The sequence below is a fragment of the Sturnira hondurensis genome, unplaced genomic scaffold, assembly GCF_014824575.4.
Source record: "Sturnira hondurensis isolate 20B ecotype Veracruz unplaced genomic scaffold, ASM1482457v3 Scaffold0008196, whole genome shotgun sequence".
Classification (NCBI taxonomy): domain Eukaryota; kingdom Metazoa; phylum Chordata; class Mammalia; order Chiroptera; family Phyllostomidae; genus Sturnira; species Sturnira hondurensis.
The window spans coordinates 18,317,742-18,342,758 of record NW_028080827.1 but is presented as its reverse complement, the minus strand read 5'-3'; the positions used below and the strand labels follow the sequence as shown (position 1 = coordinate 18,342,758).

The 25,017-nt window shown below is 37.0% G+C and overlaps 1 protein-coding gene across 8 annotated transcripts in view; it reads left to right on the top strand.

The window, feature by feature from the left end:
* The window catches only part of DENND4A (DENN domain containing 4A), a 106,543-nt gene that overhangs the window by 62,931 nt on the left and 18,595 nt on the right, over positions 1-25,017 (top strand). For 4 of the 8 annotated variants that reach the window (XM_037054159.1, XM_037054161.1, XM_037054162.1 and 1 more), the window contains exons 15-23: positions 1,274-1,419; positions 10,573-10,706; positions 13,070-13,205; positions 13,571-13,777; positions 13,869-13,997; positions 14,228-14,369; positions 17,788-17,919; positions 20,052-20,168; positions 20,698-20,829. In XM_037054159.1, coding sequence (XP_036910054.1) covers positions 1,274-1,419; positions 10,573-10,706; positions 13,070-13,205; positions 13,571-13,777; positions 13,869-13,997; positions 14,228-14,369; positions 17,788-17,919; positions 20,052-20,168; positions 20,698-20,829 — 1,275 coding nt within the window. The remainder of the gene's footprint in view (positions 1-1,273; positions 1,420-10,572; positions 10,707-13,069; positions 13,206-13,570; positions 13,778-13,868; positions 13,998-14,227; positions 14,370-17,787; positions 17,920-20,051; positions 20,169-20,697; positions 20,830-25,017) is intronic. The other 4 variants (XM_037054163.1, XM_037054160.1, XM_037054165.1 and 1 more) reach the window with 2 other exon arrangements.

Below are 25,017 nucleotides of genomic sequence, written 5' to 3'. Positions count from 1 at the left end.
GATTTCTAAACATGTACTGTTGCACTTGCGTCACAGGCGTGTTGATATTGATGCTTCTAGCTTTGGGGGCAGCCAGACATCGTTGGCATGCCACGTAGCCCAGGGTGATCACCTCCAGGCTTGAGCAGCCTCATTTGTTTTACTTCAGTATTCTCTACAAGTATTATCTTCTCTCTGTGTGCTATGAAGTAAAAAATGTTGGGGAGCCCTGAAATGCATTTTGTGTCATAATATGTATTTACTTTCTTTTGTAGTATTTAACATTTAAAAGAGAAATTCATACCCTGGCCATTGTGACTCAGTTGCTTGGAGTGTTGTCCTGAAACCAGAAGCTACGGCTTCATTTCCTGGCCAGGACACATACCTAGGTTGCATATTCAATTCCTGGTTAGGGTGTGTACCGGAGGCAGCCAATCGATGTTTCTCTCACATTGATGTGTTTCTCCCTCACTCCCTGTCTCTCTAAAAGCAATGAAAAAATGTCCTTGGATGAAGATAAAAAGAGAGAGAAATTTATTTAACAAACATATATCAAATGCCTCCAAACGATAGGTGTTAGGCGTATAGTGGTATACAAAAGGTACATGGTCACAAAAGAAAGAAAGAAAGAGGACATGACCACTTTCCTATGGAGCTTATAGTCAAGAAGATAAGCAATTTGAAAATATGAATGAACACTTCAGTTCACAACTTTAGATCACAGAGGCCCTTGTGAGGAATTCACATCTGAGCCATGATCAAAAGAAGTAGAAATTAGCCAGGCAGAGGGAAAGTAGAAGAGTGTTTTAGGCAGAGAGAATAGTTTATGCAAAGGTCCTGAGGCTGGAAAGAGTCTGAGTTCATGGGCCCAAAAGAAACCCAAGTGTTGTGTAACTAAGTACAGCGAGTGTGAACTCAGGAGGGATGTAGCTGCTGCTTTGAAAAAGCTACATATGTATATGGAAAGAGAGCGTGAGCCACATGCACATAGCATGCAACACATAAAAGGGGGAAAGTAGCAATTTTAAAATGCTTTCACATCTACTAGTTTATGTGCAATCTTCAAAGTAGTGAGGGAACAACAGAGACAATTCTGGATTTGCAATATCTGGATTCAAATTTCTTTCCTGTTGCTATTTCTGTCGGGTCACTTCCTCTTTCAGGGTCTTAGTTTCCTTTTGGCAAAATGGTGGGGTACAGATGATGTGGTTGATCAAATTCCTTCTAGCTTGAAAATTCTACGAATCTATAAATGATATTATCTATTCTGACATTGGAAATTTATGTTGAACAGCTTTCTTAAGAAGCCGGGACCGATCACATCAAAAATTCTATAATATGATGACCAAAACACAAATGTTTATTCGCTTCATTGAGGAATGTTCTTTTGTCAGTGATAAAGACGCAAGCCTGGCGTTTTTTGATGATTGTGTAGATAAAGTAAGTAATAGTTTGTCTACAGTGCTCTAACTTATTTTGTGTGACTGTTGTAAATGTTAGGAATTATAGTTTCTATTTATAACTTTTACTAGCTTTTAACAAAATTTAAACTAATTTCATTTCATCATTGACCCTTTATTATGAAAGTTTTGGTGGCCTACCAGACATTAGAGAACACAACAACCTCTTGGGAACACCTTGCAGGATTTTAATAAATTGTGAGTTTTGTTTTAGCCGTCAAGCTACAGGAGTTTTGTTCAAGCCTGTAGACCTCTGAATTGGGCATTCTTAATTTCACCTCTCCTTTTTCTCTAAGGTGGATTGTCACATGCTGAGATATAGGCATAGAGCATAATGAATATTCCACCTGACTGTTACTACAATTTGGGAGTGATTTGTATCATAAATTAAGTGAATTAATTCTATTTTAAATTCATGTGTGAAACCTTCCCTTTTCCTTCACTTCTGATATCAGTAGGTGGGATAGAACAAGGTGAGTATCCATGCTGAAGAGAGAGGAGGCTGGGGAACAGTAGCCTGGAGAGAGGTACCAAACCTGAATGGGGTGTGGTAGGAAAAACAGCCTAGCATGGGGTGTTAGAGTCTGCGCAAGTGAGCGAGAGTATTGCCATTGGGTCGGGACAGCAAATGTGGTTTCAGAATTTGATCTGGATGAGGGAGATGCCAGTTTGGTGGGACAGGGGGTTGGTCTTAAAGGTGCTGATTAGGGTAAAAAAGTCATATACATGGGTTAGGGGGGTGATGGGAAGGAGAGAATGTTACATATGGGGATTGATAAAATAAATAAATATATTAAAGATAATTAAGTTTCCCACTGACTGAGAAGGAATTTACAAATAGAGAAAAAGATAATATCAAAATGAACCCTGTAGAATTGGAGGTTCCATGTGATATCATTAGCTTTCAATATGTATAGATAGATGTAGAAATAAGTTCAGATATAAGTGTTCACACAAACACATACATTTCCTAGCTCTGTACCCTTTGAGGACCTGGGAGCAGCCATACCCCAATAGCAGTGGGTACACTTAATGTACAAATTTTAGCTCCTAAATGCCATTCTCCACTAAAAGGAGTCAGGACTTCTTGAAGAAATGGTTGATCCCAAGTCTAGGGCAAGGAAAGTACAAAGGAGCCCTGAAGTAGCTTATGCTAGAAAAAAAGAAATTGCCTCAAGAATGTTAGAAACATGTTTTTATAAAAACAATACGAGGCCCTGGCTGGCGTAGCTCAGTGGATTGAGCACAGGCCTGCGAACCAGAGGATCGAGGTTCGATTCCCAGTCAGGGCACATGCCTGGGTTGCAGGCCAGTTCCCTGCAGGCCAACTCCCATCAGGGAACACACCAAAGGCAACCATACATTGATGTTTCTCTCCCTCTCCCCTTCCCCTCTAAAGATAAATAAATAAATAAAATCTTTAAAAAAAAAAAAAACAATACACACAGAAACACAAGCCAGTTTAAATGGACTCCCAATATCCACCTCTGGGATGATTTCAACATCAAATTTAGTAACAGATTATAACCCATTGAATAAAATAGGTAAGTATGAATCTGTACAGATATCAATCAAGAATCTGGGGATTTTACATAGCTTTTAAAAAATTATATTTTACTGATTATACTATTACAGTTGTCCCAGTTTTCCCCTTTTCCCCCCTCCACCAAGCACACCCCACTCTCTAAGGTACAGATGGCAAACACCAGGCCCATGGGACAAATCTGACCCTCCACCTTGTTTCTACCTGGTGGCAGTGCCAAGCTCTCACTTAACTGTTAAGGAGTAGTTACATCTATACAGTCCTAAAATTACGTTTGGCCCTTTGAAGGCAACCTTGAGTCTGATGTGGCCCCCAGTGAAAGTGAATTTGATACCCCTGCTCTAAAGCAATCCCTACACAATAGTTCATGTCCATGGGTCATGAGTGTAAGTTCTTTGGCTACTCCATTTCCTATACTGTATTTTACATCCCTATGGCTATTCTGTAACTACCTATTTGTACTTCTTAACCCCCTCACCTCTTCACCCATTCTCCCTCATCCCCCTTCCATCTGGCAGTCATCAAAATGCTCTCCATATCCATGATTCTGTCTCTGTTCTTGTTTAGTTTGTTTTTTAGATTCATTTGTTGATAGATACGTATATGTTACCATTTTATTTTTCATAGTTTTAATCTTCTTTTTCTGAAATAAGTCCCTTTAGCATTTCATTTAATAATGGTCTGGTGATGATGAACTCCTTTAGTTTTTACTTGTCTGGGAAGCTCTTTATCTTTCCTTTGATTCTAAATGATGGCTTTGTTGGGTAGAATAATCTAGGCTGTAGGTCCCTGCTCTTCATGACTTTGAATATTTCTTACCAGTCCCTTCTAGCCTGAAAAATTTCTTTTGAGAAATCAGCTGACAGTCTTATGGAAATTCCACTGTAGGTAATTAACTACTTTTCACTTGCTGCTTTTAAGATTCTCTATCTTTAACTTTTGGCATTTTAATTTTGATATATTTGAAGTGGACCTCTTTGCATCCATCTTGTTTGGGATTTTTTGTGCCCTTGGACTTGCATGTCTATTTCCTTCACCAAATTAGGGAAGTTTTCTGTCATTATTTTTTCAGATAGATTTCCAATTTCTTGCTCTTTCTTTCCTCCTTCTGGTACCCCTGTGATGCAAATGTTGGACCTCTTGAAGTTGTCCCAGGGGATATTTACACTATCCTTATTTCTTTGGATTCTCTTTTTTCTTTTTGTTGTTCTGATTAGTTGCTTTTTGTTTCCTTATGTTCCAAGTCATTCATTTGATTCTTGGCTTCATCCAGTCTACTGTTGTTTGTTCTTTATTTTAATTAGTATATCCTTCGTATCTGACCAGATCTTTGTTATGCTGTTGAGGTACTCATTAAGTTCCTTAAGCATCCTTAGGGTTATATCCTCTTGTTGGATAGTTCCCTTTATCATTATGTAGTGTCCTTCTTTGTCTGTTACTGTAGTCTTGGTTTTAAAGTCTATTTTGTTGGATATAAATACTGTGTTTTTTCCCTTTCCATGTGCATGAAATGTCTTTTCTCATCCCTTTAGTTTTAGTCTGTGTGTGTTTTTCCATCTAATATGGGTTTTTTGGAGGCATCAAAAATATGGATCTTGTTTTCTTACCCATTCAGCTACCCTATGTCTTTTGGTTGAAGCATTTAAGCCATTTACATTTGAGGTGATTTTATTGATAGATACACATTTAGGGTCATTTTATTGTTAGAGTATTTTCCACTGATTTTATTTTTTTCCTTCTTAAAGCAATCCCTTTAACATTTGTTGCAGTACTGATTTGGTGTTAACAAACTCCTTTAGCTTTTTCTTCTGTAGGAAGCTCCTTATTTCTCCTTTGATTTTTAAATGATAGCCTTGGTGGGTTTAAAGTAGCCTTGGTTGTAGATCCTTGCTTTTCATCACCTTGAATAGTTCATGCCACTCCCTTCTGGCCTGAAATGTTTCTGTGGAGGAATCAGATGACAGTCTAAGGTGCTCCCTTGTAAGTAACTACCTGCTTTTCTCTGGTGGCTTTTAGGATTCTCTCCTTGTCTTTAAGCCTTGTTTTAATTAGATATGTCTGGGTGTGGGCCTCTTTGGGTCCAATTTGTTTGGGTCTCTCTGAGCTTCCTTGTGTGGCTTTTTCCTTCCCCAGATTAGGGAATTTTTCAGGCATTATTTCTTCAAGTAAGTTCTTGATACCTTGCTCACTCTCTTCCCCTTCTGGTGTTCTCATGATACAGATTTTGTTATGCTTCATGTTGTTCAAAATGTTTCTTATGTTCTCCTCAGTTTTTTTAATTTTTCTTTTTGCTGCTCTGCCTGGATGTTTTCTTCTCCCTCATCTTCCAAGTCACTGATTCGATCCTCTGCATCATCTAACCTACTATTTATTCCTTCCAGTGTATATTTTGTTTCAGATATTTTATTATTTATTTCTGACTGGTCCTTTTCTATGGTTTCTATGTCTTTTTTTATGCAGTTGACTATCCTTATAATCATTACTCTAAACTCTCTGATAAATGCTTGCCTCCATTTCATTTATATCTCCTTCTAGAGTATATTATTCTTTCATTTGGGGTCTGTTTCTATATCTCCCCATTTTGGCTGCTTCTTTGTTATGTGTTTCTGTGTACTAGGTATATCTGCAAGACTGGTCCACACCTAAGCACTGGGCAACCTGTTTGTAGCTATCAGGACCCACAGCATGTGGTTCCTTCTGCTGGGTCTAGGTGTGTGAAGAAAGAATGAGGCTGGGCACTAAGGATGGCTTTTTCCAGCACCAGACCCAGAGGTATGTCAGCTGAAGCCTCAGAGCTCCCAGAAATCTGCCTCTGCCTACAGGCTTTCTGTACAGTTCATCAGTGAATGACTTCCAGCTCTACTCCTCAGCAGCAGGGCTTAAGTACCATAGGGTGGGGCAGAGTAATTCCTGTGGGTGTGGTTATCACTTCTCCTCAGGCTGATGCCACTTGGAGGGGCCTGCTCTGCCTGAGCAAGATGGCTCTTGCAGTATGGGGAATGACTCAGCATAGAGATCCTGGCAACTGTTCCTTCAGCTTTCTCCCCAGAGCCAGTAGCCCCAGTTTCTCCTTAGAAAGTCTCTAGACCACTTTGACCTCCCTCTGCCGGAGCCCAGGGTAAGTGGCTGCAAACAGAATTTTGTGCATTGGCCCATTAAGAGGCTCTCTGAGTCTCTAGCTGTCTCTCCCTGGCAGACAGAAACCCCACTGCTTTTCACAGCCGTATGTTATTTGGGTTACTTCCTCTATTCTGGTGGAGTAGGCTGGGGAGCCCAGCTTGGGATTTAGATCCCACACTTCTCAGGGGCAACCCCCTGGATGCTGAAATATGCCTGCAGGACTTCAGCTGCCCATGGGATCCCAGCCAGCCTTTTCATACCTCCTTGTACCTCCTCCATACTCCCTACTAGTCATGTTGTGGTGATATGGCTTCTTCCATCTGTCCATAGTTGTAATGCTTCTCCCTATCTAGTGATCAGTTGGTTGATTATTCAGGATGATTTTTCTATAATTCAGTTGTACTTCCAGATTGGTCCTGGAAGGAGGTTAGTGTAGCTTCTGCTTACTCCTCCACCATCATGAGTCTGTCAGTTCTTGCTTTTCAACNCCCCACTGCTTTTCACAGCCATATGTTATTTGGGTTACTTCCTCTATTCTGGTGGAGTAGGCTGGGGAACCCAGCTTGGGATTTAGATCCCACACTTCTCAGGGGCAACCCCCTGGACGCTGAAATATGCCTGCAGGACTTCAGCTGCCCATGGGATCCCAGCCAGCCTTTTCATACCTCCTTGTGCCTCCTCCATACTCCCTACTAGTCATGTTGTGGTGATGTGGCTTCTTCCATCTGTCCATAGTTGTAATGCTTCTCCCTATCTAGTGATCAGTTGGTTGATTATTCAGGATGATTTTTCTATAATTCAGTTGTACTTCCAGATTGGTCCTGGAAGGAGGTTAGTGTAGCTTCTGCTTACTCCTCCACCATCATGAGTCTGTCAGTTCTTGCTTTTCAACACTTTAAATACTTCTTGCCAGTCCCTTCTAGGCTGCAAAGCTTCTTTGAGAAATCAGCTGACAGTCTTATGGGATCTCCTTTGTAGGTAACTCTCTGCTTTTCTCTTGCTGCTTTTAAGATTCTCTGTCTTTAAACTTTGGCATTTTAATTATGTGTCTTGGTGTGGTCCTCTTTGGGTCTAACTTGTTTGAGACTCTCTGTGCTTCCTGGACTTGTATGTCTATTTCCTTCACCAAATTAGGGAAGTTTTCTTTCATTATTTTTTCAAATAAGTTTTTAGTTTCTTGCACTTCCTCTTCTTCTGGCACTCCTGTGATTCAGATGTTGGTACATTTGGAGATGTCCCAGGGGGTCCTTATACCATCCTTGTTTTTTTGAGTTATTTTTTCTTCTTGCTGTTCTGGTTGAATGCTTGTTTCTTCCTTATCGTTGATCCCAATTATTGATGGGATCGATGCTATACAAATCCCTCCCAATCATCGACATACATCCCAGCTTCCTCCCTTCTACTGATGGTTCCCTGTAAATATTTTTTTTTATTTTACTTAGTGTAACCTTCATTTCTTCTTTAATGTTGTGGCTATACTCCATGAGTTCTTTGAGCATCTACTAACCAGTGTTTTAAACTCTACATCTGATAGGTTGCTTATCTCCATTTTGTTTAGTTTTTTTCTAGAGTTTTGATCCGTTCTTTCATTTGGGCCATGTTTTGTTGTCTCCTCATTTTGGCAGCCTGCCTGTGTTTGTTTCTATGTACTAGGTAGACCTGCTGTGACTCCTGCCTTGGTATCATGGCTTAATATAGTAGGAGTCCTTAGTGGCACAGCTTCCCCTATCACCCAAGCTGGGCACTTGAGGTGCGCCCTTCGTGTGGGATGAGTACACCATCCTCTTGTAGTTGAGCCTTTATAGCTGTTGGCAGGTCAATGGGAGGGATTTAGCTAGGCCAGTCAGGTGCAAGGTCCGGCTATGACCACAGACTCCAACCTCTGCCCTTCATGGAGGATCACCTGTGCAGGGGCAGGGTGGTGGTGCTCTGACATGGTCAGTAACTATCCACTGGGTGCACAGGCTCTGCAGTTTTCTGGGTAATGCAGGCCAAGGTCAGCCTCCAACCTGTATTCTGCCTAGGGCCACCCTACCTGAGCTATAAAGCAATCTGATATGGCTGCTACTTGTTCTGGGCTTGGAGGTTCCCAGGCGAAGACAAGCTGTGAATCTTATTTGACTGCTTCTAGAGCCAGGCCTGGGGCCATTTAGCAAGAGGTAGGGGAGCTGGGGGCTCATTGAAGCTGGCTATTGCTTGTTTGAAAGGATTTAGGAAGTTGTGAAGCAGGAGCCAGGACCAGCCATTCATATGGAAAAGTCACTGTTAACAGCTTGGGTAGTACTATAAGTTGCATTAGAGGGAGTGTTAGGAGAGCTCCAGGATAGGGCAAACAATGTTAGCCAGGTTGATCGACTCTCAAATATAGTACCCACCTGCCAGCTGTGTAGCTCTGTGTGGGGGAAGGCAAAGGCAGTGGCCCTTGCCTGCCTTTTATCTGGGAGTAAGATGTCCCCCAGCTCTCCCCTTAATGCCAGACACTTCAGTTCCTTCCTATATGCTCTGGTACCCTTCATGCCTCGTGCTAGTGCTCAGGGAGAGTAAGTCTGATTAAGTCCATGCGCAGGTTCTCTATGAGGAACTGCTTGGGACTCCAGAAGTTTCTTCCACTGACTCAATCCCTGCTGGTTTTTACAGCCAGGAGTTATGGGGACTTATCTTCCTCATCCTGGAACCCTGGGCTGGGGGGGCCTCGTGTAGGGCTGGGACTCCTCACTCCTGAGATATCCCTCCTGAATTTTTCCACTGCACATGTATGTGGGACCAGCCCATTCTACATCTGCAACCCCTCCCCCCAGTCTGGATGGATGTGATGCCTCTAATTCCATAGTTGTCAGATACCCATTCAGCTTGATTTCTGATGGTTCTGAGTGATGGTGGTTCTATAATTTAGTTGTAATTTTGATTTTGGTTGTACGATGAGATGACCCATATTTACCTATGTTGCCATTGTGACTGGAAGTCCTTTTTGTGATTTTTAAAAAGCAAATAAAAGTAATTGATATTCATTACATTTTAATTAGAAAATAAATAACAATAAAAAAGAAATTTTTTTGCCAGTAATGGCATTACCCAGAAGTATCATTTTGATAATTGTGTGTGTATGAGAGAGAGCACACACAACTCTATCCGGTATGTAATGTACCAGATTCTGTCATGTATAATGCACACCCAAGTTTTTATGCGCCTTATACATGGGATTATTATGCCCATTTTTATACCCATGTTATATAGTCATCATACCCATGTATAATATGTATCCTTATTTTTCCCTCAAAACTTTGGGCAAAAAGTGTGCATGGTACATGGCAAAATACAGTACTCACTCTCTTTTAAAAATTAGAATCATAGTATATGTATGATTTAGTATCCTGATAGTACTTATTTGTCATTATTTTGAGAACATTTTCTCTTGTCATTAATTCCTTAACATGCCTTAATTGTTATCTAGTTTACTGTGTGGATATACCATGAAAAACATTTTTTAATCCTGGAGATAATGACACATAATGCTGTGAAGTTACAACTCACAGTTTAGTTGAGAAGACTCTGAATGTATCCGCTCTTTTTAAGAATTAGAAATAATTAAAAGCTATCCTGTCCTTTTTTCTATACTCTGCCCTATATCCTTATCTTAAAGATTTTACTTGTTAATAATCCTTGCTCTCCCATTTATTCCCAGCTGGTATGTGATATTCATTCTGCCTAACTGGATAAAGTTCTGTGGGTTATATTTTGTTATATACATGACATCTGTTTCTTTAGAAGATTAATGCAATGTTGTGTTCTCTATGAGCTGCTTTTGTGCAGTGTAGATTTTGTAAGTTTTCATTTTTTATGAGCATTACCTTGCTATAAATTTTCTAGGAGAAATAGTACTACTAAAGTGCTTTCAGTATTGATGTGATTAGAATTTTACTCATATGTGTTTCTACATATACTGGAAAACTTAGGGAATTTTGTTATATTTAGAATAAATCCAAAAATAGAACCCAGTAGTTTCAACACATACATACCCATGTATGTGTACATTTAAAAAAGTATTTAATACATTTTCTTGGTTCAAAATGAAAAATAACAAACACGTACATTGAGATCTGGGTTCTGGTCAGCCTTGTTCACTCTGTTCATCTGCCCTTCCCCATATAGGTAATTACTTTTTTTTGTATTCTTTAGTATTTCTTTATGTGAATATAAGCAAAAACAAAAAACAATAAATATATGTTCCTATTTTTACCTCCTTCTTACTCAAAAGGTAGTTCACTATATATGTACAATGTTCTGCATCTTGTTACATTCACTTAATTGTCTTGGAGATCTTTCTATAGTAATACACAGAGAACTTGCTCTTTTTTTTTTATTACCTCTTTAGTATCTAGTTGTGTACATGGTTTATTTAACCATTCCCCTATAGACAAACACTTGGCTAACCAATATATTTTTTATGTATATTTTTTAAAACTTCTTCAGGTGGATACGGACAAGAGTGGTGAAATGCGGCTTATAGAGCTGGACGAATCTTTCAAAAGTGAACATACTGTTTTTGTAACACCACCTGAGATCCCCCATCTACCCAGTGGTGAAGAACCCCCTTTACAGTACAGGTATTCAAGAGGCGAATGTTTGAGATTGAAAGAGAGAAGCAATCCATCTCCTGTGACGTAGCTTTCTAAGGACTGTGGTATTTTCAAAAATCCAAACTTTACAGATCCCTAATTTTTAGGTGGTAAGCAAGCTTATCCCACATCCATTATTAAGTTTTGAGGTATAAAAAGAGAAAATTATAATTTTACATTATATAGACTTGGGAGTGGGAAATTCTCTATATCTACATAAGTATCTGTTCTCACAAATATTGGTTAAATTCAGTTAGGACCTTACTTCACCAAAATGCAGCACTGCTATTATAACATTTTTATTTTTATTTCTCACCGAAGCTGGTTTCCTCACTTCATTTCCTTCCCCTCACTCACAAGGTTAATATAACCTTGGTCTACAGAAGTTAAATCCAGTTTACAGTCAACATCTGTGCCCTTGATTTGGATGATATAATTTTTTGTTATTAATTTTCCTATGAGTTTTTATTTTGTCATGGAAACTCAGAACTATTGGATTGATGATTATTAATCTAGGAAATTTGGTCAGACACTGTGCTAAGTGCCTGATATTTAGACTGGAATGGTACATTGTTCCTGCCTTTCAGGCTAGTGGGAAAAAAGGGAAATGTTCTGAGTGCGGTGAAATAAAGGCTACGATAGAGGTAGCCTTATGCATCCACCTAGATGTGTGTTACACGTATACATTGGTTGTGTGCGACAGGTCGTTTCCAGTATACATTTATTTTTACTTAAAGTAATATTTCCTTTCAGATTTTAAATTATTTTTATTCTCCAATAATACTTCCATCTTTATTTAAACATTCTAAAACCATTTCTCACCTATCATTCATTGTCATAGTGTTATTTTTGCTAAAAAAGGATTTCTCTGAACACCCTCATTTATAACCCAGAGCTTTACATCTGAGAAAGCGGCGTGGTACATGTTTGTCAGCGTCGACTCGTTCACAGGCCGCTCGATGCCTGCCCTTTTCATTTAGTGATGACGCTTTTCATGTCACTTTTTCAAAGTCTGTCTTTTTTCAAAGACATTTAAAATATTTCTCCTAATTTCTCTTTTTTCTCTTTAAACATTTCATTTCTTTTATTTTTTTTTTGTACATTTTACTTCTAAGACTTTTTTTAGTATGTTTACTAGTATATTTGGGGGGGATTTTTTTGTGGCTTGGTTATAACTTTTAATTAAAATTTTCCTTTTAGTTTTAGTCTCTTAATATGAAAATTAGTTAGCTTTAAAAGTTCCCATTTTTTTAAAGAATCTAAGTCATTTTTCCCCCTTGAGACTACCCAATAGAATTTTAGTGTAATCATGTCCATCATTCAAAAAACAACTTTAAATGTCTTCAGTGGAGCACAGTAGGTTCTCTTAATAAGAGATCATTAATATACTTACACCTTTCTATATAAAATGATAAAGCAGTAAGTTTCCACAAGGTACACAGAATGGTCTTATCATATCATGTACATACAATGAATTTTGTTAAGGGATATGATTTTCCTGAATTTCTTTGATATTTTATTCCTACTTAATAGTCATTACTAATATTTTCTCATTATACTGAATAATTAATTACACTGAACATAATAGATACAGTTTGCCATCTTTTATTATAGTTTTCTCCTTAGTTAATTAAAACTATATGCCTTTAAGAATATTATAAATAGATTAAGTTTGCTGCTCAGAGACTTCTCCTGTTCTTTTCAGCATGCCTTTTTCCTAGCTGCTCCTGCTTTCTAAATGTCCAAACACCTTCCTCTAGCACCCGAATTAAACCCACTTCCTCATAGACCCGCCTGTTCAAATCTTTTCTTCCTCATCTCCAACCTATTCAACTTTCATTTTCATAAATGAAGCCCTGAATCTGCTCGCTAACCTGATAAACCAACACTTGATAATATGAGAGCTTGTCCTGGTGTGCTAATATGTTATTTGCATATTTTTAAGAGGGAGGGTCTACAGTAATAAGTTAATACAAAGCAATAATATTAATGACTGTCCTGTTTGTAAGAGTATTGATTCAGTGGGTCTTTTACCAACTGTCGTATTATCTCATAAGTTTGCTGTATCTTTACACAAGTACTAACAAAGTTTGCTTGAGTTTCTTTGTAGTTTGAGTCAATTCAGCAAAAATCTTTCCTCCAAAGTATATATTTGAGTTTATGTTTGGCTATTACATTTCTAAGTATCATATAAAAAAGCAACATTAGCAAAAAAAATTGCTGTCTGATGGAGAAGCATAGTGAAAATAAATTGTAAGTTAAGAAGTTATTGATCATACATTTTTTAGGTTGTAACCAGTATGATATGATAACCTATGTATGCCTGAGGTTTTTTTTTTCTTTTCAAACAGCTATAATGGATTTCCAGTTCTTAGGAACAATTTATTTGAGAGACCCGAAGGATTTCTACAAACACAAAAGAGCAGATTGCCTTCAAAATCCAGTAGTCCTAGTAGCCCTTCTCCCATGTTCAGAAGAACAAAACAGGTGCTTTGAGAATTTTGCATTCTTCATATAATCAATTATTAGGACAAAAATAAGTGACACTCATCCTCTCTTAATATACTTAACTGCTGCACCCATAGCTATGACTACATTAAGCTCCCTGCAGCTTTCTGAAGATAATTTAGAGTAAGTGACTTCAAACAATTGACTAGTTCCCTTGTCCTAGAACTTTATTTTATATTGGTATAATACATATTCAAGCAGAGGCTTGAATATATATTCATTATAAACATAGTTTATTGTGGAAACATTGTAAAAGCAGGTGACTTGTACTTGTCCAGCATGCAGTTAAATAAGGATGCTTATGTGTGTAAATTTATTACTGAAATCTTTGCATTTTTTTCTAGGAAATTAAATCAGCCCATAAAATTGCCAAGCGTTACTCTTCCATTCCTCAGATGTGGTCTAGGTGTCTGCTGCGTCACTGTTATGGACTGTGGTTTATTTGTCTCCCAGCTTACGTGAAAGTATGTCATTCAAAAGTCAGGGCTCTGAAAACAGCATATGATGTGCTTAAAAAGATGCAGTCAAAGAAGATGGATCCGCCTGATGAGGTAACACCTACCTTTAAAGTGCATGCATTATTTCTAGTTTTATGTACATAAATGTTTTGTTCTAGTACTCTTTGAACTTACTGTGTTTCAGGTGTGCTACCGCATTCTTATGCAGCTCTGTGGGCAATACAATCAGCCAGTGCTTGCAGTTCGAGTGCTTTTCGAAATGAAGAAAGCTGGTATTGACCCCAATGCCATTACTTATGGTTATTACAATAAGGTAATTCCTTTCATATAATGGAGAAAAAGTATAACTCGTGTGGTTATACAGTCTTAATTTATGGTACAGTGGTTACTTGGCATTTATTTTAGAGTATCTGAAATATATTTTGTAAGTGTTTTGTGCTATTTTGTATTATACAGTCTACTTAGATATTTTTTAGTTTGACTTTAAAGTGAATGTGTTCATTTATAAAAATTATTATACTAACTATTTTGTTTTACAAATAGGCTGTTTTAGAAAGTACCTGGCCTTCGCGAAGTCATAATGGCTATTTTCTTTGGACAAAATTAAGAAATGTTGTTTTAGGAGTAGCACAGTTCAAAAGAGCTTTAAAGAAACATGCACACTTATCACAAACAACTCTTTCAGGTAAGGTATTTAAGGGATGTATGTGTTTAACTTTTTCTTTAAATTAATTGACTATTATGTTGAGGTATTTCCCTCTATTCCCACTTTGCTGAGTGTTTTTATCATAATGGGTGCTGGATTTTACCACATGCTTTTTTAGCATCTGTTGATATGATCATGTGATTTTTGTCCTTCATTTGTTTATGTGGTGTAATATGTATACTAATGTGCAAATATTGTACCATCCTTGCATCCCTGGGTTGAATCCCACTTGATTATGGTGTACAATCTTTTTAATGTACTTCCGAATCCAGATAGCCAGTATTTTCTTGAGCATTTTAGCATCTATGTTCATCAGAGATATTGGCTTTTGGTGTTCTTTCTTTGTTGTGTCTTTACCTGGTTTTGGAATTAGTATGATACTGGCCTTGTAATAAGAGTTTGGCAGTCTTCGCTATTCTTGAATTTTGGGGGATACGGCTTTTGAGAAGTTTGAGAATGATACAGCTTAGTTCTTCCATAAATGTTTAGTAAAATTCACCTGTCCAGTGAATTTTATTTTTTTTTTATTACTGCTTCAATTTCACTAGTTGTTATTGGTCTATTCAGGATTTCTTCTTCTTCTTGATTAAGTCTTGGCAGATTATATGTTTCTAGAAATTAATCCACTTTGCCCAGGTTGTCCAATTTCTTTGCATGTAGTTGTTCATAGTAATTTCTTAGAGTCCTTTGTATTTCTGTGGTATCAGTTGTAACTTCTCTTTCATCTCTGATTTTAGTTATTTGCATCCTCTCTCTTTTTTCTTGAATGGTCTCCTTGAAGGTCTGTCCGTCTTGTTTATCTTTTCAAAGAACCAGCTCCTACATTTATATATCTCTGAATTGTTCTTTTTGCCTCTAGGTCATTCAATTCTGACCTGACCTTGATTGTTTCCTTCCTTCTACTCACTGGGCATTGTTCATTATTGTTCCTCTAGTTTTCGTAGGTATAGGGGTAGATTGTTATTTAAGATTTTCTGTCTTCTTTAGGGAGACCTGTATTGCTATGAACTTCCCTCTCAGGGCTGCTTTTGCTGTGTCCCGTAGGTTTTGGGTTGTTGTGTGTTCATTTTCATTTGTTTCCAAGATACTTTTTTATTTCTTCCTTCATCTCATTGTTGACCCACTCATTATTTAATAATGTGTTATTTAGTCTCCATGTATGTGAGTGTTTGTGAGTTTTTTCCTTGGTTGGTTTCTAGTTTCAGTCCCTTGTCAGAGAAAATGCTTGATATGATTTCCATTTTCTTGAATTTGTTGAGGTTTGTTTTGTGTCCTACCATGTGGTCTAGCTTTGAAAATGTTACATGTGCATTTGAAAAAAATGTATATTTTCCTTCTTTGGGGTAAAAGATTTTATATATATCAATTAAGTGTGTTTGATCTGGAGTGTCGTTCAGTGCCACAGTATCCTCGTTGATTCTTTGTTTGGAAGACCTGTCTATGGCTGACTGTGAGGCATAAAATCCCCGGTGATGACTGTGGTGTTATCAAGATCTTTCTGGAAGTCCTTCAGGATTTTCTTTATATATTTACTTGCTACTATGTTGGGTGCATATATATCTACAAAGGTTGTATCCTTCTGTTGGACTACTCCTTTAAGTATTATGTCATTACCTTCTTTGTCCCTTTTTATGGCTTTTGTTCTGAGGTCTGGTATTGGCATAAGAACAGATACATAGATCAGTGGAACAGAATAGAGAACACAGAAATAAACCCAAGTCTCTATGTTCAATTAGTATTTGACAAAGGAAACATGAGCATACAACAGAATAAAGATAGCCTCTTCAATAGATGATGTTGGGAGAACTGGACTGGTACATGTAAAAAAAATGAAACTAGACCACCAACTTACACCATACACCTGAATAAACTCAAAATGGATAAAAGACTTAAATATAAGTTGTGACACCATGAGAGTCCTAGAGGAAAACATAGGCAGGAAAATTTCACATCTCCCACACAGCAATATTTTTGTCGATATATCTCCTAGGGCAAGGGAAGTAAAGGGAAAAGTAAATAATGGGACTACATCAAACTAAAAAGCTTCTGCACAGCTAAATAAACCATCATCAAAATGAAAACAAAATCAACTGTGTGGGGAACATATTTGCCTCTGATACATCAGACAAGAGTTTGATCTCTAGAATATATAAAGACCTCATACAACTCAACACCAAGAAGACAATCCAATTTAAAAATGGGCAAAGGATCTGGATAGACACTGCTCCAAAAACAACATACAGATGGCCTATAGACATATGAAAAGATGCTCAATATCACTAGCCAGTAGAGATGCAAATTAAAATGACAATGAGATTTCACCTCACACCTGTCAGAACAGCCATCATTAGTAAATCAATAAACAAGTGCTGGTGAGGATTCCAAGAAAAAGGAACCGTGGTGCACTGTTGATGGGAATGCAGATTTGTGCAGCCACTGTGGAAAACAGTATGGAATTTCCTTTAAAAACTAACAATGGATCTTCCTTTTCACCAGTGATTCTGTGTATGGGAGTATACCCTAAGAATCCTGAATCACCAATTCAAAAAAACTTAGGCACCCCTATGTTCATAGTGGCCCTATTTACAGTAGCCGAGTGCTGGAAACAGCCTAAGGGCCCAAATAAATGAGTGGATCAAAAAACTGAGATATATTTACACAGTGGACTACTATGCAGCAGGAAGAAAGAAGGAACTCCTATCTTTTGCAACAGCATGGATGGAACTGGAGAATATTATGCTAAGTGAAATAAGCCAGTCAGTAAAAGACAAATACCATATGATCTTACCTATAAGAGGAATCTAATGAACAAAATAAACTAATGAACAAAATAGAACCACAGGCATGGAAACATGGAACAGACTGAAAGTGGCCAGAGAGGGTTGGGGAGGGGAATGACGATGGAAAGAAGAGGGAGGCCGTAGACAAAGAACATGTATGAATGACCCATGGACATGAACAACATATGGGAACTGACTGTTGGTGGGTGGAATGGGCAGAGGAAGGCAAAGAGGGCAAAACTGGGACAACTGTGATAGATTAACAGTAAAAAATGATTTAATAAAAAATTGACTAGCTATACTTTACATTTTTTAGAAATTTTAACTACTTTCAAAATATTGAATGTTTTCTAGTTTTTACTGCCATTAAGCAAACTGATTTTCACATTTAAAAAACACAAAATTCTACTTTTCTTTCTTGTAACTTACACTGTCAACTGTTGGTTGTCTTGTTTTAGCATTCCTTAACGATTCACAGTAGGGTTCTTTGTTACAGTTGCATTTTGCTAATTATGGGGCACTTTCCATGTTTAGTAGATATTAGCTTGAGCAACAAACTAATGTGTGTTTTTGGTATCTCCCCGAGTAGTAAAATGCTGTCAAATTGTGTTCTTAAGCAGATGGCAGTGACCTGGATGCTGTTAGTCATGGCAGCATGGATAGTGGTCATGGGACACACACTGTGGAGCAGGCACCTTTTACTACGGGTTTAATCAGAGCGTGTGCTGCTGATGATAGATCTAGCACAGGTTTGTGTGCGCTTCTGTGTACTTTATTGTGGTGCCCTTTAAAGACTGGGTTCGGACCCTGTTTGGGGACTCTCATTTTCAATGATGTATTTGCCACTTTTCAATTTTATGTGTTAGGTGCTTGATTTGCTATTGTATTTGATAACTGTATGTAATTTTATGCATTCTCTATTTGATAGAAATGAAAGTTTAAGAGTTTATTCAAGTATTTAGTTCATGATAATCCAGTTAACTCCAGATAGCACACGGATCTCTCTTCATCGTATCATTTTTGTAAGATGAAGTTTTCTTTGTAATTATGAAAATGTAATTGGAGTTTAAAAAGAAACTTATAGCCCTGATTTGAGGTCATAGTACCATATCAACCTACATTTACAGTTTTATGTAAAATATTATTATTGGGGAAGCTGAGTAAAGGGCACACAGGAACTCTCTCTTGTGAATCTTAAACTATAGTAAAATTAAAAGTTCCAAAAAATAATGTAAATATATATAAAATTTGTAGCATTCTAGCACTGAAGATGTCATTAATTTCATTAAAATGTAAGATTTGTAGAGAAGGTGTTTTTTTAAGAATTTATTTATTTATTTTTAGAGAGAGGGGAAGGGAGGGAGAGGGAGAGGGAGAGAAACATCAATGTGCAGTTGTCTGCCATGCGCCCCAACTGGGGACCTGGCCTGCAACCCAGGCATGTGCCTGGGAATTGAACCCTTTGGTTCACTGGCCGGCGCTCAATCCACTGAGCCACACCAGCCAGGGCACTTTTTCCTAGTAATATTAAAACTGACACATTTAAAAAAAAATTATTTGAATAATTCTGTCATTTTTATTATTACATTAAAAATTTGCACACGATTTTTAAATATAAGAGCCACCTCTTAATAGACAGAAATTTTAAATTTAACAATTCAAGCATTAATAATAAAGTATAAAGGCTTCTATCTCTACAAACAGTAACATTATTTTGATCTCTTTTTATGCCTACTTTTAAGAATATAAGTAAAAGTTAATTGTGTTAAAATGTAATTTTCATAGTTGGTTTTCTTTGGCTGATTTATTTCTTAATCATGCATTGTGAATGTAATCAAAGTTAGTCATCCTCAGGCATTATCTCTTAAAAATGAAGAAGTCTACTTTTTCTTTTTAGCTATGGCCTTTTAAAAAAACACTATCTTAAAACAGTGCAAAGCCTAATAAAAGCGTTTTCAACTTAAAGTTTTTTTGGGGAATAGAGCTGAAGAATTGATTACCAAAATTATAAATCAAAAGTAAAACAAGTATATTAAAGTAAATATCTAGTGATACTTAATGAATTTTCTTTAGATAGTTCTTTACAAGTATATAAAACCATTTCATATATAATTTCTTTTATAATTATAACAACCTTGTATGTTATAAATGTTGTAACGTGAGGTCCACACAAAAAGTTTATATGATTTACTTAAAACTATGCCTGCTAAGGTAGTGAACTAGGATTCAAAACCTTATGTTCTGATGCTAATCTAGTAAAAAATAATTTGCTGAAAAGTAGAGAATCTCTTTAATACAAGAATGTATAATGTATTAGAAATTTTCTTGTATCAATGCAACTTTTGTTTTTCTTAATAACTTTAACGCAACTTTTTCTTATTCCCCTTTATTTGTACTTATGTGCAATTCAGTAATTAATTCAATTGTCAGAAAAAGTAATTACCTATTTAGAAATTTAAATAAACCCCCTTTTGGGGGGTAAAATCATTTAGATGTTCAGCTTCCTGTGTGTAAAGGTTCTGTTACGAATTCCCTACAGATTTTTCTTCTTCATTGCTTAGTTGGAACTCAGACTTTACCTAGAAAGGTCATGAACTTATATAAAGAATGTCTGGTTTGTCTGTGTCTTTGGAGCCCAGATAGTAGCATGAATATATATACATTTGACTGCAGTGTGGAGCCAAAGATAAATTATTTTCAGATTATCTTTTTCTTCCATTAATAGAGATGGAGTAGGGTGAATCTAAGAAAGTGCTTTCAATTGAGAGTTATCCAGAAAAATTCCTATAAGTAAATCCTGTCATTGTGTTGCTTCTAATTCCAGTTCTCACTAAAGAAGTTTATGATAAACAGCAGAGGGATTTTTTTTCTTTTTTTCCAGGTGGCCAGTCTGATCTTGGATATAATTCATTGTCTAAAGATGAAGTTAGAAGAGGAGATACATCTACTGAGGACATTCAAGAAGAAAAAGATAAGAAAGGGAGTGATTCTAGTTCCTGTAGGTATTAAATCGGTATTGTATAAAATTGTAAACTTATACTAATAATAAATACAAGTGGCTTTAAGTATAAAAGCACTCATTTTCTTCTCCACTTTCCCATTGTAACTCCTCTTGCCTCCCATTGCAAGCCCTCTCCACCACCTTGTATTCCAACATTATAACTCTTCATGTGTGAAGGGGATAGTCTCAGTTGCTCTTAGGTTTAACAATATTTTTATCCAATGCTTTTATTAATGGTCTGTACTCGTATTTCCCCCGTGCCTCTTCCCATCAAAAGCAGTGTGTTATAAGCAAAGAAGTATAAAATGTATGCATGGACCTCACCCATGACCAGTATTAGTAGTTGCATACATGGCTTGAGGCCTCAGATCAGTGTAATTACTTACTTATGACTGACAGATATAGAGTGTTCGAAAATTTATTACCTATTTTGAGGAGAAATATTTAGAACTAAAAGCTACTTGTAGTTGTGCCTTCTATGATGTACAAAGATGTCATCTTACCAATTTCATTTTAATTTCTCTAGTGTCAGAGAGTGAGAGTACAAAAGGAAGTGCTGATTGTCTTCCTAAGCTCAATTATCAGAGTTCTTCCAGCATAGTTCGCCTCAGTGGTACAGATAACAACACTGCCGATAAAAGTTCGGGAGAAAACACAGGTGAGTTGAATGGTACAGCTCTGTTATGTGCAGAATAACTGGTGTCTGTATTTCTAATGAATATTTTTTTAAAGTCATAATTCTCCAGGGTTATTTTTTATATATTTGAGCAACCTCTTATAGTATAATTTAGTAGCTTGAATTCTATATTTTGTAATATACTTTATTCAAGCCTTTATGATAAAAAAGGATAGGGAAAAACTTACAAGATACATACTATCGTCGAAGTTTGGACTGTTGGGACTTCGGGAAGCGAAAAGTGGGAGCAGCAATTGAGATGACCAGTCTGCGATACTGTAGACCTAGTCAGTTTTTAAATGAAGCATACATATAGTTCCTAGTTTTCATATTGCTCCTGTTTTCACAGGGGGAAAAACACAGTTTCTCAGTTAGTTTAGGTAACAACACCTAATTTTTTTCTTTTCAAAGTGCTTTTTATATGTTATTTTATGTTCATCGGTACAGTAATGCTTATTATTAGTAAGAGGGCATAGTAGCACCATTTACAAGATGAGAAAACTAAGGCATGATCTGACCGTTGGCAGATTACATAAGTTAACTAGTTAATGGAAAAGTCAGTTTAGGGTTCGTGATAATACTTGATCTCACAAATTTTTCATCAGATCATTTTTGGGAAGTTAAATGAACATAAGATGTAGATTTTCTAGTGTTAATAGTCTTATCACATAATTACATTATTTTGTTTTTGTAATAGCTCAGTTCTGCATCATGTCATAATCTCAACCAGCAATTTTCAACTGGCATGCTATGAGAATTTCTAAAGCATGCAATACCTGACCATTTAGTCAGGGGAACTCACCTCTTTTCTCTTAGATTGTCAAATAAAAAAATGACAGCAACCAGTACAACAATAACAATCTGGTGAGAATGAATCAAAATTATACCTATTTTTTTGTCAAATCAGAAAAAAATAATACATGTTTTTTGTTGTGCTGCAGAATTTTAGAAACTAGTTTATGTATGCTGTGAGATGAAAAAGATTGGAAATCACTGACTCAAATAAGTTCTGAAGGATGTGCTTTCAAGGCTGAAATATCTCTGTAAGTGGGCTGATGCAGTGGTATGTGTTTTTCTGTAACAGTTAGATATGCCTCGAGCTCAGGCAGTAGGCAAACTGTAACCCGTCGGCCAAATTGGGCCTGTGGCCTGTTTTCCTATAGGGCCACAAGCTAAGAATGATTTTGACGTTTTTAAATGGTGGGGAGAAAACATCAAAATAATAATGTTTTGTGACATGAAAAATTATATGAAATTTAAACTTCAGTATTCATAAACAAAGGTTTATTGAAAAGCAGCCAGGCTCGTTCATTTATGATTTGTCTGTGGCTGCTTTTGCACTAGAAAGTTAGATGATCTAAAATTGTCTTGCTTTGCATTTCTTTGTTAGATAATTGTTATAACTTAAACATTAAAAAATTTTTCATTGGTGTCATGGAACTCCTTCACAACCATTTAGTCCTTCCTAATCATTGTCTAATTTTAATCTTCAGTAACTTGTCTTTTGTTTCTTTTAATTGGATTTATTGGAGTGAAACTGGTTTACAAAATTATATGGGTTTCAGGTGCCCAATTCCACAGCATATCAGCTGTACACTGTATTGTGTGTTCACCACCCCAAGTCAAGTCTCTGTCCATCACCATTTATCCTCCCATACCCTCCTGTACATTCCCTCACCTCCTTCACCCCTTAATAACTTATCTTTAATAGTCTTCACCATATTGCTCTTTCATTACTGCCTCTTCATGCTTGCCTTTTTCTTAAGATCTGCTTTTATGAACTTGCTATTTTCATATGATTGTAAGCAGTCAGCAGCTGACTCATCATCTGGCTTTTGGTTACCTTCTATGCTTAACAAGTCAACTTTTTGAAGACTATAATAGGCATCCTAGGTGTAAATTAGAGTTGTTGGTTTATACTTAACATTTTTTGGCTTCCTAGAGAGCATTAATGCTAACTGAAATAAGCCAGTCAGAGAAAGACAAGTACCATATGATTTCACTCATGTGTGGAATCTAATGAGCAAACTGAACTAACTAGCAAAACAGAGACAGACTCATAGAGAAATGGAGAACAGTTCTGATAGTTCTGGGGGGTGGGGGCACTGGGCATGGAGGAATCTAGCCAAAAAGGGGGAAAAAAGAGAGAGAAAGAACTCATGGACACAGGCAACAGCGCAGTGATTGCAGGGTATGGGTGGAGGTGGAACAGGGTTACAGGGAGTAAATGGTGATGGAAAAAATACAATAAAATAAAAATAAATTAAAAAAAAGATTTTTGGCTTGAAAACTTTCCCATCTGTTAAGTACTGTGAGTTTATCACTAATGCCAAAAACTACATGTGGGATTTACAAGCATACTTATTTTTCAATAACACCTTTCTTATATACTAGTACATGCTATGATTCAAAGATATGACAGCTTTTAAAAGATATGGGAGTAAAATTAGCAGAGATGTTTTAATGTTTGATTGGAAATAAAATCATCACCCTGTAGTTACTTCAGGATTATCTTGAGAATTTAACATTTCAATAAATGTATATAAAATTACTGAGTTTAGCCACAAGACAATTTACTCTGAATATGGAAAGATACTTTTCTAAGCCTAACTCTGGTTTTGGTGTGTTTTTACTTTTTATCTTTAGCTACTGGATTTGGCTATTATACGTCATATGACAGTGTATTACATGCTAAGTTACAGTGTGGGTTTAATTTGCGCAGTTGTTTCACAGCAGACAGTATTCATTCAGTAATTATTTTTCAGCTTCTACTTTATGCTGCCATATACCAGGTGCTACTGGAGATATAAGGGACAAAAAAGAAACATGGTCACTGCCTTCATAGAAAAAGTAGGCAGGATGGGAAAACAGTAATCAAGTAATAAAGTAACTATAAAAATGCTCTGAGATTAAATACTGTGAAGAAGGGCTGTAAATTGCCACAAGAACATTCCATAGAGAGACGTGTTCTGAGTTTGGGAGAGCATTGGTCAGGGAGGCTTCATTGAGAATGTGTTTTTTGAGCTTAGACCTGAAGTGTGAGGAAACAGGTGAGGATCGGGGAGGAATTGAGAGGAGCATTCCAAGCAGAGGGAAGCAATATGTGAACAGCTTTGAGGTGGGAGGGGATTACAGCATGTTAGAAAGTCTGAAAAAGGGCTAGTGTATCAGCTAGGACTCCTTTCAGCCTCAGAAAATATGATTAACAGTGGTTTAACAAGCCAAGGGGTTTTTTGGTTTTTTGTGGTTTTTTTCCCTCAAGGAAGGCATTCAGAAGTAAACAGTTGCCCAAGGTGTTGGTTGAGGGGCTTTGTCATAAGTTCTCTGGACCTAACCATGATTATAATAAGACCACTGGCAACTTTACACATCAGTAGACATCACATATCTCTTCAAGGCAGAAAGAATGGGCAAGGGGACCACTAACTACATTTATCCCCTTTTACCATTGTTCCAGAAACCTTCAAAAACTGTTACTTTAATACCACTGGCCAGCCCTGGCTGGTGTAGCTCAGTGGATTGAGCGCGGGCCTGTGAACCAAAGGATCACGGTTCAATTCCCAGTCAGGGCACATGCCTGGGTTGCAGGCCAGTTCTCAGCAGGGAACTCACGAGAGGCAACTATACATTGATATTTCTCTCCTTCCCTTCCCCTCTAAAGATAAATAAATAAAATCTTTAAAAATATCACTGGCCAGACGTGGCCCTAGGAGGTTAGTAAAGAATTTGCAACCTCTCTGTTAGAGGCATGCAGATCCAGAGCAGTTTATATATGTGGGATTTAGCACATATGTAAACTTAGAATCATAAATTTTTCTGTAAATGGCCAGATAGTAAATATTTTAGGCCTTGTAGGCCACAACACAGTCTCCTGTCACCTATTCTTTGTGTGTGATTTTTAGAACCCTTTTGAAATGTAAAAAGTATCTGAAACAATTCACAGGCTACATTTGGCTCAGAGATGTACTTTGTCAATGTCTGGTATAATTTGATAACCATCTTCTTTGGTCTTCAGGCCACAGTGTAGTTCTGACTTTGCAAAGGAAGCCTTGTACATCTATTTAAATGCAATCCCAGAGTATTACCTTTAGGTAATAAGATTCCTACAAGTCTTTGATAACATTTAGTATGTTCAGCAGAAAGTTTCCCAGAATATCAGGAGAAAGTGAA